The sequence below is a fragment of the Pollachius pollachius genome (genome assembly GCF_949987615.1).
Source record: "Pollachius pollachius genome assembly, chromosome: 1".
NCBI lineage: Eukaryota > Metazoa > Chordata > Actinopteri > Gadiformes > Gadidae > Pollachius > Pollachius pollachius.
Window position 1 is genome coordinate 4,474,526 of NC_136934.1, and position 18,170 is coordinate 4,492,695.

At 47.2% G+C, this 18,170-nt stretch overlaps 1 protein-coding gene across 1 annotated transcript in view; it reads right to left on the reverse strand.

Moving 5' to 3' along the window:
- Positions 1-14,645, reverse strand: part of tcf7l1b (transcription factor 7 like 1b) — a 35,232-nt gene extending 20,587 nt beyond the window's left edge. The window contains exons 1-3 of the mRNA XM_079738392.1: positions 13,751-14,645; positions 13,538-13,610; positions 13,318-13,445 (exon numbers count right to left, since the gene is read on the reverse strand). Of these exons, the coding sequence (XP_079594518.1) occupies positions 13,318-13,445; positions 13,538-13,610; positions 13,751-13,936 (387 nt within the window). The 5' untranslated portion in view covers positions 13,937-14,645. The remainder of the gene's footprint in view (positions 1-13,317; positions 13,446-13,537; positions 13,611-13,750) is intronic.
- Positions 14,646-18,170: the final 3,525 nt, after the last annotated feature.

Consider the following 18,170-nt stretch of genomic DNA (forward strand, 5'->3'; position numbering starts at 1 on the left):
TAAAAACTGGGTCAAAGGTCACGCATCCAGAGTGCAGCGGTTCCTATGGTAACATGGCCTATTAAGGCCAGGCTCATTGGCCTCTTAACGTGTTTCTCGTACACAAAAGAACTATTAGTGCAAAGAGGAGGGAGAGCAGAGACCACGGAGGGGAGGCAACACGAGGGGAGGTCTTGAAAAGCACCATGGGCCGGGCAGGATACTTGACCGGTTACAGTCTCCTAGACCCCCCCACACACACACACACACCAACCCCCACACACAGACACACACACACACACACACACACACAGCCTCCCACCTCCCATGTAGAGCCACAAGCCACAAGCCCAAAGCAGCAGAGCCAGAGCTGAAGCAGAGAGTTTCTGAAGCGTAGAGAAGAGAATGTCCTTTTATTTGTTCCTATTTCATCATTCTTATTAAACTGATAATGTGTGATAAGGCACAGTGAAAGACCACAAATATTCCATCTGGCCTTCATGTGTTTCCACACTGCAAATGTAACTTCAGGGAACGCACAATGGTCCTGGTGTGTGTGAAACCATGTCTTTATTTGTAAACCCAAGCCTAAATGTACTACTGTTGCAACACTGTAATTACACTAACAGAGCACATTAACGGCCACGCTTAACCCTGCATTCTTTCCAGGGGGGCGGGTGGCAATTTCAGATACATAAAAAAATAAAAAGACATAGTTTTTGCAGTAGAAGCAATTATTTTCTTTAACCAGTTATTTCTTTCTCCATCTGCCCGACGTGATGCTGAGTTATTGCTTCCTGTATCCAGCGCCTCACAGTGTTATAGTCTGGCTAATATGTACCCTTCAAAAGAACCGAGCCATTGTTCCCCTACACACCCTCGCTCGTATCAGGACCAGTTCACTCAGAGGTAGTGGACGAACGCAAAAAAGAAAAAAGAAAAGGTTATCCTCATTTCAGGTCTGCAGGTTAAAACCTAAAATAAGTGAGCGATTGTGCCGCAGAGCAGAAGGGCATGGGCCAATAAAACCCACTGTATAATTAGAACTGAAAAGATAATAATCAGGGAGCTGCAGAGGAATGAGGAGTTCTCCCATAAAGAAAAAGAGGAGGCTGCTGCACTCTGCGAGTCAATTACCAGGAGTCAGTTCTGTGGTTTCCCGGTACCTAAAGAGATCTGCTTTCAATTGTTGCTCCGCGTCGGCCCTGGAGTCACCGTGATCCCATGTCACTGCGCCACGACCCGATGTCAGCGCTGTTGTCTGTCGCTCTCGTTTCCTTCGGCATTGTCGGTCCAGTCGTACAGGAACACAACCCTATTGTTGTTATTATTGTTTTGGTGAGCAGCCGGCTCTCATTGTAACGCAGGGCCGTTAAAGGCTGTGTATAATTAACTCCAGAAGACGCGGTGGTCGGCTGCGGTGGGCTGAGTGTTTACGGTAAAGCTCAACATAGAAATGAAGATTGTTGTGTGTTTGTGTGTGTGTGTGTGTGTGTGTGTGTGTGTGTGTGTGTGTGTGTGTGTGTTTAGGCACAAACACACACACACACTCATGCAACGCGTGTACTGTGTGCATACACACACAAACACACACACAGGCAAACACACACACAGGCAAACACACACACACAAACACAAGCACAGACACACACACTTCTACAAGTCTATGTAAATGACACAGAAGTGCGAGGCGTACATTTCTTTCCTTTATGAGCGGACCCAAATGGACCGGGGGCAGGCCGGGTTAGCAGTACAGCACAGAGGGTCTGGCAGCACTGGGGAGGCCACAGGCCCACTGTGCCCCACCTCCAGGTAACAATATATATATATATATATACATATACACCTTCTGACGTTGTCATGGTACATATACTACTGTATATAAATATGTATGTGTAGATATATATATGTAAAACTCTATAGCTTTTAAAACACTTACTATTATTATTATTATTATTATTATTATTATTATTATTATTATTTACGTCTTTAAGTGCTTAAAGCGTTCTGGCCCAGCCGGGAGTCTGCGAGGTATAAAGCAGGAAAAAGCCAGTTTTTTAAACTCGGGTGGGCATGGGTGGTGTTGGGGGAGCAGGGAGAGAAAAAGGGCCTAAATTAAACACATTTGTTTCTGCTCTCACATACCACAAGTCTTATGAAAACAGAGGGCTGATTGTGTTCCCTCTGCAAGACCACCCCCACCCTACCCCTCAGTCCAACACCACCACCACCACCACCACCACCATCACCTCCATCCCCCACCCCCAGCCTCTGACTGCGCCACCCTGCTCCACCCCCCCCCGTCCTGAGTAACTGCACTCCCCCCCCCCCCCCCCCCCTCACCCACAGCTGCCTGCAGATGCCTCCTGTGTTCGCTCGGAGTGCAAGCACAAATCTCCAGACCCCATCGCTCCCTCTCCCTCTCTCCCTCTCTCCGTGTTTCTCTCTCTGTCTCTGTCTCTCGGCCCTGCCACATCTCAATTTTACTGCATGACATCCATATCACCCCACTGCTAACCCACCCTGCCCCCCCCCCCCCCCCCCCCCCCCCCCCCATGCTCCTGGGCTTCCTCAGGCTGTGCGGACACACTCACAGACCTGGAGCCATTGTTGCTTCTGCCATTAACAGAACTCTCACTAGAGGAGGTTTGGAGTCAGAACGCTTGACAACATGTGGAAAACGAAAGCGCCCAATTAAATGGGTACCACACAAGCGTTGATACCTTGACAAAAGGGCGCAATCCAATTAAATTGTCTATAAAGTTGCAAAGTATCAATCTGCTTCTGAAACCAAAACTTCTTAAGCAGCAAAGGACGGGAATAATCTTATCAGTTTACACCTTTCCAAGAATATACGTTATTTGCATCACTGCATTCACGAGGAAAGAAAGAAAGAAAGAAAGAAAGAAAGAAAGAAAGAAAGAAAGAAAGAAAGAAAGAAAGAAAGAAAGAAAGAAAGAAAAAGAAAAAGGCTGCTGGAAAAGATTTTGCAAACTCAGTTGAAATATGAATCATACTTTGTTAGACAGGATGTTAATCCAGAGTGACAGTTTGTAGAAGGTAATTGCAAACTGCTGGTGCCAGTGCATGATACGTACGTTAACTAGAAGCCCTGGTATTAATCTGGGTTTGTTACACACATTACCTCGTAACGGAGACTCTGGGGAGCCACAGTACTTGTACCTGGCGTTCCGTTAGAGCCAGTCCTTGTCATCGACAGGCCCTCGGTTCGATCACGCTGGGCAAATTAGTCGAAAACAAATTCCAAATTTTCAATGATTCCCAAGGACTGAGAAGTCTTTTTAGAGGCGATACAAAGCCGGGGGAGAGCGGGTCAAAGGGGTCCGCGGGCTCTTCAGGGTTCATCAACTCCCTTGAGAACAAGACAATGACGTGGAAAAAGTCCGGCCACTAAACCATTATCTCCCTGAAACCATGACCTTTCTTTCTCTGTCACCGTCCAACAAATAGATACAATTTCTCAATGTGATATATATCATGTGATATATCACATCACATGAGCATGTGTAGCAACCAGTTCGGGTAGTTAGCCTTCTATACAGCTAGCTACTATATAGGAGCTAATATAGCTAACTACCCGATATATATATGTTTTATTCATATATATTCATAAATAAAACATGTATTATTATTTGATAACACGTGATGAAACCACTCCACAGTCCTAATGACACCGGCATCACGTCACGATGAGAGAAGCACAGCTAACGATCCACTCAGTTCCCAAAACATTGTTACGCCGACTGTAATGGCTAGGGCCGCTGCAAATATCGGATTTCTCAGGAAAGAGGTTCGGGAAGGGTGGCCTGCACCAATTACACAGTGTTCAGGAATCCAGGCTTCTGACCCACGCTAACTGAAGGCTAACTGCACATGCTCATGGCTATCTAAGTGTGGCTCCCACTAAACCGCGGACAATAAAAAAAAGTTTACGAGGGCTATAAGAGGAAAGTCTGTCTTGCCTGCAGAGAGGTGTCAGATGAAGCCAAATGGGAGGGATATCAACAATGCATCAGAACCACGGCGTGATTCAACTGCATCGCACACGCCTGCAAACAATTAGTGATGACTCAAGAACTGTAAGCTTGTGAGCTGTGTCAGAGCGAGAGAGACAGAAAGAGAGAGAGACAGAGAGACAGAGAGTGAGGTGGTGGGGAGAGAGAGTGAGAGGGGGATATATTTTGAAGGGAAAGAAGGAGGAGTGAATGGGGAAACGGAGAGGGGTGCTGTGCACAATTACAGCAGGGATTTATGGCCTGAGAAACAATTTATAAATCACAGCGCCTGAGCTAATGTGCTCCAGATTCGGCTCCATGCAGCTGCAATTTTGGTCTACGTGAAAAGACATAATAAAGCTGGCTGGAAGACATGTTTGGGTGGTGGCTGGGTGTGAAGGAGTCAGGGGTGCTGGTGGTGGTGCTGGTGGTGGTGGTGGTGGTGGTGGTGCTGGTGCTGGTGCTGTTGGGGGAGGCTGTGCAGGGAGAGATCTGGCCTCTCAGACTCCTCAAGGTGTTGTGGACAGAGAGACTAAGCAAACGTTTGGAATGCCTTATGTGGGATTTCTTGCAGGCACCAAGAGAAAGCTTGGTAGAATTTAGCTTTTCCTGAAAACGTTGTTATACTTTGTCATTATTATCTTATTGTACATTACATAATGTTCATAAAGCTACTCTAAAATGTTGAGGTGACCATTCATTTATATCGTTTTCTTGAAATGCCGAGCAGAATATTAGTCAATTATCGATTTTCAGAAAGCGTTGCTACTCATTGCTAACACAATGCCTCCTCAATATAGAGGCAGCCGTACCTGTGATACAGAGCACCTGAGAGAGAGTAGAAAAGTGAAAGGTTTACGAAGGGTCTGTGTCAAGGACAAGGTCTTAGTCATGCCTTCCCCTGATTGGCAAACTACGAACCATGCCCTGATAAGCACATCAGCAACAAAGGTTTAGGGAAAATGAATTTTAGATAGGGGATTATAAAAAGAAAAACAGCAATGTTGCAAATTGATCCCTTTGTCACTGCTGCAGTGGAAGAAGGGATCGGATACGCAGAGAGAGGCCTGGCGCTTTTGTGACCACTCAGCCAACTGGCTCTGAACCTTGACCTGTGACCCTTCACCCCCGGGCGGCAAACAAAGCTCTGAGTGACATCTGAAACTAGACACTCTATGGGGAGAGAGTGTCTGGACAGGACTCAGATGACCCATTAACTCGGCAGAAAAGATTTACGGCTTTTCTCTCTTTCTGCTCGGGCACATTTGGAACCCAAACATTCAGGCAGGTCCGTCAGAGATAATCAAGAGGGCTGCGGTCTGATTAGATTGAGCCGCGGAAATCAAACACGCTCATTGGTCGATATCGATATCTGGCGTAAACAAACGGCCCGACAATGAACACCTCTGGCCGCGTCGCGGGGCGAGGCGCATGCGTGCGTTTGTTAGACGCCGCGGTCAATTAAGATGCTCTGAGTCAACAGCACGGAACCGCTGCTGCTGATCTCTGTCACTTATTCATATTCATACGGCCGCGCCGCTCGGCCGCGCCGCTCGGCATCGCCGAGGCGACGGACCCGTACGTACACAGGTCCACGTCGGCTGATGTAAACAAACCGTGAGACAAAGGCTTCTGATGAATATGCTGCTGCGGCGGCGCTGAATGTGCGGCTCCGTCACCAGTATGCTGAGGACCACTGTAGTATTTAAATCAGGCGCAGGGAGGAGGAGCCGGCCAGGCATTCTGCAGCTCAGCTGTGAGGCTCTAAGCCGTTGCCCTGGGGTCTTTGTCCTGCCTTTCAGGGCAAGTCTGAGGTAGTCAAAGACCCCATTCATGACTGGCGCTCCCCCTGCCAACACACCCATACAGCCCCAGTCAAGTCAGCCGAGAGCTATAGAGCCTTCCCCATTTCACACGAGAATCGGACCTGCCCCCAAAGCCTGCTTCAGGGATTTCCAATAGCTCGCTGCTCAAGCCCATGTGCAAATCAAACAAAAGGGCTCCCTGGCCTACTGCATGTCATATGGGGCTGATAAGATCTCCCGCCCCACACCTCGGCACCAAATGTTAGCGGCTCCGAATCTGGAACACATAAGTCACATTTGCAAGGATCTCGGTATCTGGTCATGTAGACGGAGGGGGGATTGTGTTCAACCCTCGTGACCAAATATCTGCAACTGATGCAGGGAGGGTCTACCTGTCACTTGTGCGAACAAAGAAGGCCAACGCAAAACCACAATACATCACACATCATCTGACAAAGCGTTTCAGTATGCATTGAACAACGAATAGAACATATAATTCAGACCCATCGCTATGTTTTCAATGAAAGAAAATCAATTGCACAATTTTTTTCCCTATACGAGGTGGGCAATGGTATCAAGAAAGTGTTCAGACAGGGAAGAAGGCTCCGCTTGAAGAGGAGTCAGGCCTCGCCTTGGCCCTTAATACAATTTAAAGCTCAGCAGGACATTGTGACTCCAAAACAAGTCGACACGGGTTACTTGAGGTTCCACGGGAGCACTCAATGGCTAAATCGCTATCACTGTCAGGATGAAGACTTTGCCAAGCGCATCATTAAATGATCCCAAAATCGACCATGAATGGGCTCCTTCTTTCTCCCTGGGTTTGGGTTGAGCAAAGGGGACACAAAAGAGGACATAATGAGCACTGGTAACTAATGTAATTCGTTATTGATGTATGTTGCCCGTGAAGGCAGGTGCGAGGTGTTGAACCTGACCTCAGTCCGTGGGGATCTGTGACCCTTCCATGGCGGTCCAAACCTACCTCTACGCCATGCCCGGGAGACTCCGAGGGAAGCGAGCACAAGCTGATTTACAACTCTTACAGCTGCCTCGCTCGCTGTCAACCAACCTTCTGCAGGAGCCGTACTCATCGCCTTCTTTATTTAGTACACCTCGGACAATCCACCCGAATCGCCGTAATTATAGACACACACACACGATACAGGCTAAAACTAAACACACAGGCGCACACACACACCATCATTTCCATTGCTCGAGTATTGCACAGTGAGTCCTCGCGAAGAAACGACTGCTTGCCCTGCGAGTGAACTTGACGTGAAACCCGATAAACATCTCATCACCGCTGACAATGTGCATGCATGATCTGATACCCTCCTCCCTCTGGCTTGAGTTCAGATCCCGGGACTCCACTACGGGGCGAATGGCGAGGCATTCTGCGCCACAGTGCAGTGTCCCTCTGCTCGGTGGGAGACAGAATGCCTCAGATAAGTAAGTGCCTCAAGGTCTGGACGCCGGCCCACCTCGGGATAACAAGGGGAAGGGGGAAACAGCAGAACCCATATCTGCCCCAGTTTACACTCCCACCACGACATCTCATCAACAATCTCTCCTCTTCCCTCTCCTGCTGAACCACTTCAACTGAAAACAGCTGTTTGGAATACCAGACTGATGAAACCCTATTTACTGACTATTTTTTCCCCCTTCCTGCTGTACAATCAAGTTTTATTAGAACTGCTTAAAGAGTTTAAGGTAGAGTTATACAGCGGGAGAACATTTTGTTATGTGGAATAAACAGTTATGGGAAGGTAGCGGTGCAGGGGTCCCATAACACAAAACACACACACACACTCCGGAGTGATATCCTGCCGTTTGTTTCCCAGGTTCACACCTTCACCCATCAACCACAGATACAATCAACCGAGGACACATCAAATTCCATCTCTATTCTGCGCTGTGCTGTTGTGCGAACCAAACACACACGCACGCAGAGTACACAACTCACACCGAACGGAAGACGACCGATATCCTCCACAGCCGCGTTAAAACAGGCAGTCCACCAAAAACGTGTGGGTGAGGCAGAGCTCCCATCAGCTAATTCCACAGACTCCACCAAGATGGTATTCACATGATACATGATCCATGCCTTCAAACTCCCAGCCCCCACGCCTCATACTCCCATAACTTATTTTCAATGCAAACCCTCCTGATAATCACCAGCTGTACACCATTGTATAGAGATTCAATGGTTCCTGCTAGGGAAATTACAGCAGTGGCCTTGGCTGGGTTTATGCATAGACACTGGGAGTTAAGTAGTTTCCATTGCCGCAACCCCTAACTCCTCTAACTCCATAAACCTCAGGACAGCCTGTCCAAAAAACACACAACGCTGCAAAACAACACAAAATGGAAAGCTACGGGCGGAAACATGTTGTCCGCAACGCGCCAAACACCATAACCCCCAACAGGTGAACGAAAACGAGCATTTTAGCTTGAAGAGGATGTGGATAATGATCCAGTTTTTTTTAACGAGAAATCCATAACAGACATAACCCCTCAGGCTCAGGTTGCAGAAAAAATGTCGCACTTCCAGTCGAAAGCGCAAGCAATGTGACAGGACTGCGACGGGGGGAAGCGTGACGTGCCAAACATCCGCCACTCGCAGCGTCTCTCCGGCCAAACATAACAAATGAGAAAAACACATGAATTGATAAAAACACATTTGCGCACAAATTCATCTAGGCACATCAAAGGGATTGATTGATGTCACGGAGCATATAGGCAGTGTGCGGCAGCTCGCGAGTGGAGTGAGTCTGCTTATCCCCTTCCTCAAAGGGTGCTGAGATGCTCCTGATGGACCGAGCGCTGGAGAAGCAAGCCAGGGCTATAAACAGAATTTCTAATGTCAGGCGAGAGAGGGTGTGTTGGCGTGTTTGTGTGTGTGCGTGTGTGTGTGTGTGTGTGTGTGTGAGTGTGTGTGTGTGGGTACTAGTGGTGAACTAGCAGGCTACGGGGTAGCAAGAGAGAGAGGAGTTGACGCCAGCTCATGCTTTCCGCAGAGACCCAGCGAGAGAGAGAGGGGAGGGACACAGGCCAGGACTGACACCATTTCACACACAGTTCCTACACAACTGCTGTAGGATCCGGGTGTAACCAACCCACCCCCACCCCCTCACCCTCTGCCACCCCCCACGAACCCCCACCCTCCTCACCCTCTACCCCAGGTCTCCCGTCTGAGAAATAAAAGTCTGAGCCAATAGTGTGTTATACTGTGGGGCCGAGACGCAGAGAAAGGTGGGTAGTATGCGTGTAGGTACCAGGGTTTACCACTCTGATTTATTATGGTCTGTTTATTACACGGCCACAACACGGTAACAGGACCCGGGTACGGTGCCTCGTCACACTCCACTGATGAAGTGTTAATCAACTGTTAATAAACGAGCAAACTGTGCATTCTGTCACGTAATATTAGAAATTCTGACTCGTGAATGTGTTTTATATACTTTGTGTTGTTACTGGTAATTGAAGGCGGAGCAGCTTGTGCGCTTTCAAACAGAGCTGTGTGTTACGAAACCGATTTTCCACCAATCTCGCAAATGTCTTCAATAAACCGTAAATAACTCAACATAAAAAACAAAGCCAGGCCTGTTTTTTTTTTATTTTATATTCTAAACGACAGGCAATCATTTTGTTTTAATTGTAGAGTGTAACCAAGTTGACGTTGATTTGTTTGGTTGTCGAGGACGAAAAAAATGAAAAAGCCCTTTTTTTTCCTAAAACTATAAACCGAGTCAAAATGGAAGCTGTGTTGACACAGTCCCCGGGTAAAAGGCATGCGGGCGCCAACATCGGGGTTCCGTTCCGCCGCGGCGTGCAACACTGTGCCCTCTGTCTGCCTCAGTATCCACACACCCCTCACCTGAAATTAATTCCCCTCCTCAGACACGCTCGCAGGCTTACTTACACACAACCCGGAGGTATGCAAGCCAGCCCTACATCCACTGACCCACGTGCACCTCCACCTCCACCCCCTATCGCTCACACACACACACACACACACACGCACACACACACACACACACACACACACACAGCCGCACGAACATGTACACACACTTGAGCATGGAAGCCAAGTCAGTGGGCAGATGAGGAGATAACTCCCTACAAACAGCGTTTGCTTATGCAAGGAGAGGCCCTTTTACTCCGCTGAACAATGTCTCTGTTGACTTTTCTTTGTCTGCGCTTTTCTTCTCTCTCTTGCCCCAGAAGAAGAAATCAGGGAGGCATGCAGCCGTCGTCGCCAGCGTGTTCAGACTCATACGAGTCGTCCGACGCAGCGGGCCCAGCTCCTGGCAAACATCAGCTCTATTCAGCCATCATGCGCGCGGACCACTGCGCCTCCCACACGGCGTATTTGATGAAGATATATTTGAATGACTCGCCTGCCTTTCACCTACTCGCCACCTCTCACACACAAGAGGCATTTCACTGCTCGGCGACGATGATGTACAAGCACAGATATCTAGACTGCTGATGAGGCTGAAAACGGGGATCGTGTTGGCGCTGGCTGGCGGCTTGGTGGGTCGGCGGTCGCTGGGGCACGGAGGGGTGGTGTGTGTGTGTGTGTGTGTGTGTGTGTGTGTGTGTGTGCGGGTTGGGGGAGGAGGGAGGCGGGGGGTGGTACAAATAGGCTGCCAGGTCAAAAAAAATAAAACGACAATGATTCTCATCATTTGCCTTGTGTAAAGAGAATCACACAGACACACACACCCGGTGGAACATCTTTCCAAACATAGGGATCTCCACAACTCTCTGTGGATTACAGTGGAATGTCAGTGCGGAGCAGACTCTAAATCAGTTACGCTCGTCCCCCAGGGTGGGGGAAGGGGGGGTGTGTGAGTGTGTGTGTGTGTGTGTGTGGGGAGGGAGGTGGGGGGGGAGTGACATTGTGCTGATCCCATGTAGGCCTGTCTCTCATTGCCGGTGATACGCAGCGGTTGCAACATCTGCATTTATAAAAGTCAGGCCTTCGAAATCAGTTGGTGACGTGCAGCAGAAACATTTTAGAGACACTGCACAGAGGGAGCGAGAGAGAGAGGGGGAGAGGGAGAGAGAGAGAGGGGGGGAGAGGGAGAGAGAGAGAGAGGGGAGAGGGAAAGAGAGAGAGAGAGGGGGTGAGGGAGAGAGAGAGAGAGAGAGAGAGAGAGAGAGAGAGAGAGGGGAGAGGGAAAGAGAGAGAGAGGGGGGGAGGGAGAGAGAGAGAGAGGGGAGTTGGGCTGCTGCTGTAGTTGCACATGGTATCTGCATGCTGGCCCCGAGAAACCATGTCTGTCCAACAGTGCTGTCTTTGTAATTATGGACAATATGTTGTTCAGAATGGTTTGGGACGGTTGATTTATTGACTATTCCGTTGGGGGTGAGGGGCTGCAAAAGAACAGGCATGAAGAGGAATATGAAAATCCTTCCTCCCTCTCTCAATTTCTCTGTCAGCTTCCCTCTCTCTCTCTCTCTCACCCCCTCTCTCTCTCTCTCCCTCGTTTGCACACACACGCACACACATTTTCAGCAGTATTTACTTAGAAGGCCGTATCAGGTAAACGCAGACATAGCTCATCGCCGCGACCCAAACTCAACATGACCACACACCTACGCATGACTCAACAACAGCTGGTGTCTCGGCTGGAACGCGTCCAGAGCGATCCCGACATTTACTGTCTTTTCTTCCTCTGTCGCGTGACGGGTGACATGTCACGCTCTGCGTGTCCTATTGACCTCGATCATCGCCGTCCCTCCTCCTCCTCAAACCGCCGGGGCCCTTCCGTGGGGGACAGATTCCCATGCTGTGCTGTTCGTTTCTTCATTTATCTTAAGAGTCATCCAAGGGTTTTTCAATGAACCTCAACTGGGAAGGGCCGATTTCAAACAACCGTCAGCCCCTTTGTTTTGGAAATCACGTCTTAATTTCAGAGGAAGTAAATAGTTAAGATAAGGATAAAAAATAAAAAAGATGAAGAAATGACAAGAGGATTCCCCCGGTGGTGTGTGTGCGCGTGCATGTGTGTGTACGTGTGTGCATGCATGCATCTGTGTGTGTTTGTGTGCGTGCATGCATCTGTGTGTGTGTGTGTGTGTGTGCGTGCATGGGTGTGTGTGTGTGTCTGTCCGTGTGTGTGTACGTGCATGTGTATGTCTGTCCGTGTGTGTGTGTGTGTGTGTGTGTGTGTGTGTGTGTGTGTGTGTGTGCGTATGCATGCGTGGAGTAGTAGTAGTATCCATTTAGGTAATGAGCCCCAGTGGAGAACTCCAATGAAGCCATCAAGCCCGTTCAGAATAACAATGGTCAACTAACGCCTTGCTAATGGGAGGTGCAGAGAAGCCGGGCACAGGGCTCCGGCCGGTGAAAAGGAGGAGGCAGCGAAAAAAAAGAGAGTGGGGTGGAGGTCCTTTCAGCCAAAGGCCTGGCTGGCCAAACGAAAGTACTTGTTTTCCTTTGTGCGTGTGTGTGTGTGTGTGTGTGTGTGTGTGTGTGTGTGTGTGTGTGTGTGTGTGTGTGTGTGTGTGTGTGTGTGTGTGTGTGTGTGTGTGTGTGTGTGTGTGTGTAGGAGGGTGGGTGGTGGAAGTGGTGGTGGTGGTGGTTTAGAGGGATTTAGGGAGGATGTTCTCTAAACAACACGGCACAACAACGAAGGGAGAGCCATTCAAAGCACTTGTAGTTCGTACATATATGCACGCTTAGGAAACACTGAAGATAGAAGGATAAGCTCATTATACCACGATGTGTGGTGGTATAATAATCATATGCACACTTAGGATAAGATATGAAAATAGAAAAACAAACGCATCATATGGTGATGGGTCAAGCAGTGTGATTTCTTAAAGAAAAAGGGAAGTAAAAACCTTGCAATTTTGACACTTTTTTGTGAAGGTTTTCCAAATGTGGGTGTAGTTATTTAACTCGTTACTGGTTTATCCAATCAAATATGTTTATTTTTAAGCCTTCAGACCCTGCTTTTTGTTTGCTTACAGCAAAATCTCAAAACTAGCAGGATGTTTTCAATGTTCCCAAAGTTCACAGCATGTCAACAAGCTTGGCACTGAAACGCGCTTGTGTGTGACAAAGAGACAGACCACTATGTGTGTATGACATATGCATGTCATTTTGAGGAAGTTTAAAAAAAATCCACATTTGTGACGATTATCAAAAAGATCACAACCAGAACGTTTGCCAATGACTGAAATGCTCAGTGAAAAAATAACAAATTGAGCTCCCGCGAATGGATAGAAAACCATGGCTGGTGAATAGTGGAAATAGTGTGAGTGTATATGGTGGATGAAAAAACAAAAAGTCAAGGGGGCCGGGGAGAAATTTCCGAAACGAACAAAAGGAGTTTGTGCTAGACTACTTGATTAGCCCCTCACAGACAGGGGTACATGGGGGTCTGAAACTTAGGAAGAAACGCGCAGCCTAACTTTTGTAGCACAAAAAAAACGTATTATAGCAACACACCAAAAAACACGGCAGCAACACAACTCCAAGTGTGTAAAGGTGCAAAACTCACCGTTCGTGCGCTCGGGGACAGCGGGCTGTTGGAGAGGTAGGGGTTGGAGAGGTCCGGGATCATTAGGAAAGGATAGCCCGGGTAGTGGGGACTCTTGAAGAAGCCTCCATCTTGCTGTCTCCTCAAAGCTGCAGAACAATGTTGTCAAGATTGGTCAGAATAAGACACAACACAACAACACACACTGTGCAAACTCACACCCATGAGGCTTAAGGTTTACCTTCGCTGAAGTAATCCCTCGTCTTCTCGTAAAGATCCGAGTCGGGTCTAGTCTGGGGGCGCCTCTCTGCTTGCTGACATGGGCACAGACACGCCAAGCACACACTGGAGTTAAACTTTGGGTTGAACACACACACACACGCACACGCACACTGCGTTCAATGCACTTTAAAAACATAAACTATGTGGACCTATTAGGCCTTATTATGCTTACCTCGGAGTCGGAGGAGCTGCTGTTGTTCTCGGACTCGTTCACCAGGGATGATTTCACATCATCCAAATCCCTCTCCGCAGATACATCTTCTGAGATCTTCTCCTCCTGCTCCCCTTCGTCCTTGAACGAGATCATCTCATCATTCGCCCCTAAATCATCACCACCCCCTCCGTTTAATTGAGGCATTTTAAGGGGAATTAAAATAATAATAAAAAGGATATAAACAGACTATAGGCTCACTAAGCCCTCCTCGCTTGCGTATTAAAGGAGCGCAGATCGCACAGTGCAGCCTTCAAACTAACGCTAAACCAAACTGCATTTTCCAAAGCTCCGTTTTCTCAATGCTGTCCCTCTTCCATGATGATGAATCCTCCACTAATCCACCATAAGATGTTCGTCAGGCTTCGCGTCAGTGGCCGGATGCACCAACTTCTTCACAAAGTTTGGCTTTCTCCGCAGCGATAGTCAACTTGTGGCACCGTATATCCCCCCCGAAGTGCTGGAGCATGGAATCCGATCCTCCAAAACACCCCGAAGGAACAAATCAAGTCAAGTCGAGTGACCGGTTCTGTCGAGAAGGACGCTCCAGATGTACCTCCAGATATCCTGGTGCAAAAGAAGCGACGGTTTAGGGGATCAGACCCCGAGAGGAGACGCTTTTACGCACGACGCCGGCCCCACAAAGTTACAGTTTTCTGGAGACGAGAGACTTTTTCCCCCTTACGAAAAAGTTGGGCGAACGTTTTTAGTATGTTCCTTTTTATGTCAGAGCAGAAAACTATAAACATCTGGATTAGACCTGTGTCCGTTTTCGCAAAATGATTAAAAAGAAAAAGAAATGGGTAAGTTGTCAGCTGCACGAAACGGCTCTTTCCCTCCACATTGCTGCCTGGGAATGTGCCCCAAACAAGTTGGTTGTTCAAGTGGAAGAAAAGCGCAGCTTGTCCTTAGAGGAGGAGTTTGCGCTGAAAACCGACACTTGATTCACCAGCATGTAGATAAGCTATTCTTAACCCTGCAGTGTCCATACCGGCCAACACACACACAAACACACAAACACACACCCACACACACACATCGCATTAACCTTACTGAAATCATTTGACTTATGCATCCGCAAATTATACATTATGAGACGTTTGGTCGTTAGGGTTAAAAAAACATTTTAATAACCAGAATGAACTATTGTGTCATCGTATTTATTATGCAAATTAGTTATGCATTCACATTAACATCACACATGATTTCCGTTAACTGAACAATTGAATATTCCCTTAAAAGCAGAGCTGTGGCCACGCGGTATAGTGTCTGGGTAACCAAGTTACTATCAACCAGGTGATAATGACAGAGCCAGGGCGGGAAGAGATGCGTGATTATACACCGCCATGTAAATTGGCATGTGGCAACGACGTGGGCCCCCCGAAAAAGAAACAATGCATTGGAGAAGCCACACAGCCACACAGCAATTAGGATAAGAGTGGTGCTGCGCTACTATTTAGGATAGACACACTCAGGAGAGCCTCTCATTATAGCAGATCAGGACTCCAGGCCTCCCACTTTGACAGCCTGGCTCTGTCTCATGGTCCTCTGGCTGACTGCTGCACGTCACCCAATTCTGCAGAAAAAACCCGTCCAAAACGACCAGGAGTATGGCTTACTTGTCTTATAAAAGATCATGTGCAGCCAACCTTATTAGTGGAATCGTGTAGCATATCAATGCACTTTAAAGGATGTTAAGTGTAATCCATTGTAAGTAGCGCATACTAGCTTGAGTTAAGCCTAACCTATTTCTGAAATAAAATGCGCCATCGCCCAGAGTTGGTTTCTCGTAAAGTTCGGCTCTTTCTCGTATTAACTCTCAGGCTCCTAACTTTTCTATAAAACTACCACCGACTTCCAATGGTACTTTTTTTTTTCTGATGCAATATGACAGGCTCTCCCCTTTCTGAACAGAGAAATAAAATAAAATAAAAAATATTCATTGATGTTGTCGACTGTGTGTCAGCAAGCTGAGGTTTGATTGACGGCTCTGCAGTGTCTCCACGGGCCTCATTAAAACCACTCCTCCTGGGTGTTTGTGCATGTGTGTGTGTGTGTGTGTGTGTGTGTGTGTGTGTGTGTGTGTGTGTGTGTGAGTGTGTGTGTGTGGGGGCGTGTGCGTGTGTATGTGTGTACGTGTAGGAGTGAGTGTGTGTGTTAGTGTGTGTGTGTGTGTGTGGGGGGGGGGTCTCTGTGCCTGTGTGTATTTGTGCTGGGATGTATCGTCCTATGTTTGATTGTCAAAACAGTATTCTGTTTAAACAAATGCATAGTTGTATATTGTATAACTATAATTGTGAAGACTGTAGTAATCGCCAGTAGGTATTGAGTGCACGCAAACATACATGTTTGCAGACACACACACGACCACACACACACTCACACACACACACACACACACACACACACACACACACACACACACACACACACACGCACACACACACACACACACTTTCACCCACATTTTAGTCAATTCTCGCCCCCAGGGCTACATATGATTGTTTTCCTAAGGAGCACGCAGGCAATTTAATAAAATAGGTATTTTAAATGATGCTTACACAAGCTCTTCCTACCAGTCATCCAAATCCACAAGGCTATATCCTTACTTCACCTCCCCACTAAAGCAACACAAAGAAGGAAAAGTGTAAGAAATGCTATAGTAATATACATTAGCATTCTTCTGTCAAGTAAGTCAATTTAAAATACAATGGTATCTACAAGTGATTAGGAAAAAAACAAAATCAGTCGACATTTACTCATGTGTAAATGATGTTTATAATTATGAGGGCACACATCGAAACAGAATGCTGCATCTCTGCACCGGTACACCTCACTGGCTGATACCTCTCACACATACATAAGTTTCAGCAGTGTACTATTAAGAGTCCTTGGCATGAATAAAGCCCAGGGCTGCCCGCAGTAACATTGTAGCAGAACACTGAGACGTGGCACCTATGTGGGAAATGAAAGCCAAAAAAAGGTATTGGCACGATATTGTACAGCATTCAGGCCAAACTCAGACTGATAACTTATTTTTAAATCGTATTAATAATAATAGGATTAATAATAAACATTATAATAAAAATATTCATACGATTATTAATAATAATAATAATAATAATAATAATAATAATAACGAGGCTCCACTCTTCAAAGGCATTAAAAAAGGAAAGTACCTATTTACACCCAAATATGCATTGGTACAGATTACATTCTTATTGTGCTTAACGGCATATTAATTACAATGGCAATTGTTAATGATCTTTCCTAGAACACATTTTTAAATGATTAACACAAAATGACGCATGCTTACCTCCATAATAAGGAATTCTAAATGCCTTTTAAACTTTCTGCACATACATCCCAGAGGGATGCTTTTGTTTTCATGTCTTTAGGGGAATACCTCGAGTTAACAGGCTGGACGGTGTAAGGAAAACAACACAACATGCGTTTCTCTGTACCGTGCATGATATAGATTTATGTTTCATTCCCACTCTGAATCCACCTCCCCGTGTTTCTCCCCTTCCTCGGTATGACCATCCTTGTTAGTGTGGGATTGGTTTTAACCGGTAGCTGATGAGGGGGTCAGAAGAGATGCGAGGCAGCCACAATCTTAGCCTGAGGGCAGATCGACTGGTGGCCAGAAAATGTATTCAACGGGTGCTGTCCCTGCATCTGCCTGACTTTGAAGTTGCTCCCTCAACTCGGCTGGTCGGACGTGACTGTGTTCGCTTCCCTCCCTCACTAAAGAGAGAGAGTGAGGCAGAAAAAAAGGGTGCATGGCGTGTGTGTGTGTGTGTGTGTGTGTGTGTGTGTGTGTGTGTGTGTGTGCGTGCGTGTGTGTTTGTGCATGCGTTGTGTGGGATCACATTAATGTGTGATTGCTTACGCACTTTAAATGTGAAGTGTGTGTGTGTGTGTGTGTGTGTGTGTGTGTGTGTGTGTGTGTGTGTGTTTGTGCATGCGTTGTGTGGGATCACATTAATGTGTGATTGCTTACGCACTTTACATGTGAAATGTGTGTGTGTGTGTGTCGTGTCGGTGTGTTGTGTCGGTGTGTGTGTGTGTCTGTGTGTGCGTGTGTGTTTGTGTGTGAGGGAGATGGAGAGTGGAAATGAGAAAGTGTGGGAAAGGGAGAGAGTTGATGTGAGAGAGCGAGGGAGAGAGAGAGATCTGGAAAGGGAGAGAGAGAGGGATGGGAGGGTGGGAGGGAGGGAGAGAGAGAGGGAAGGCAGGGAGAGACGTTGTCTGCCAATCCATACTTGCTTTGGAGAATTCAAGGTCATCCTTTCATGTTTTGCCAACCATCGGTCAATCAGTTTCCGATCAAAGTGGTGCTTAATTCAGCAGTAATTCCCATCTCCACGTCAGCTTTTTG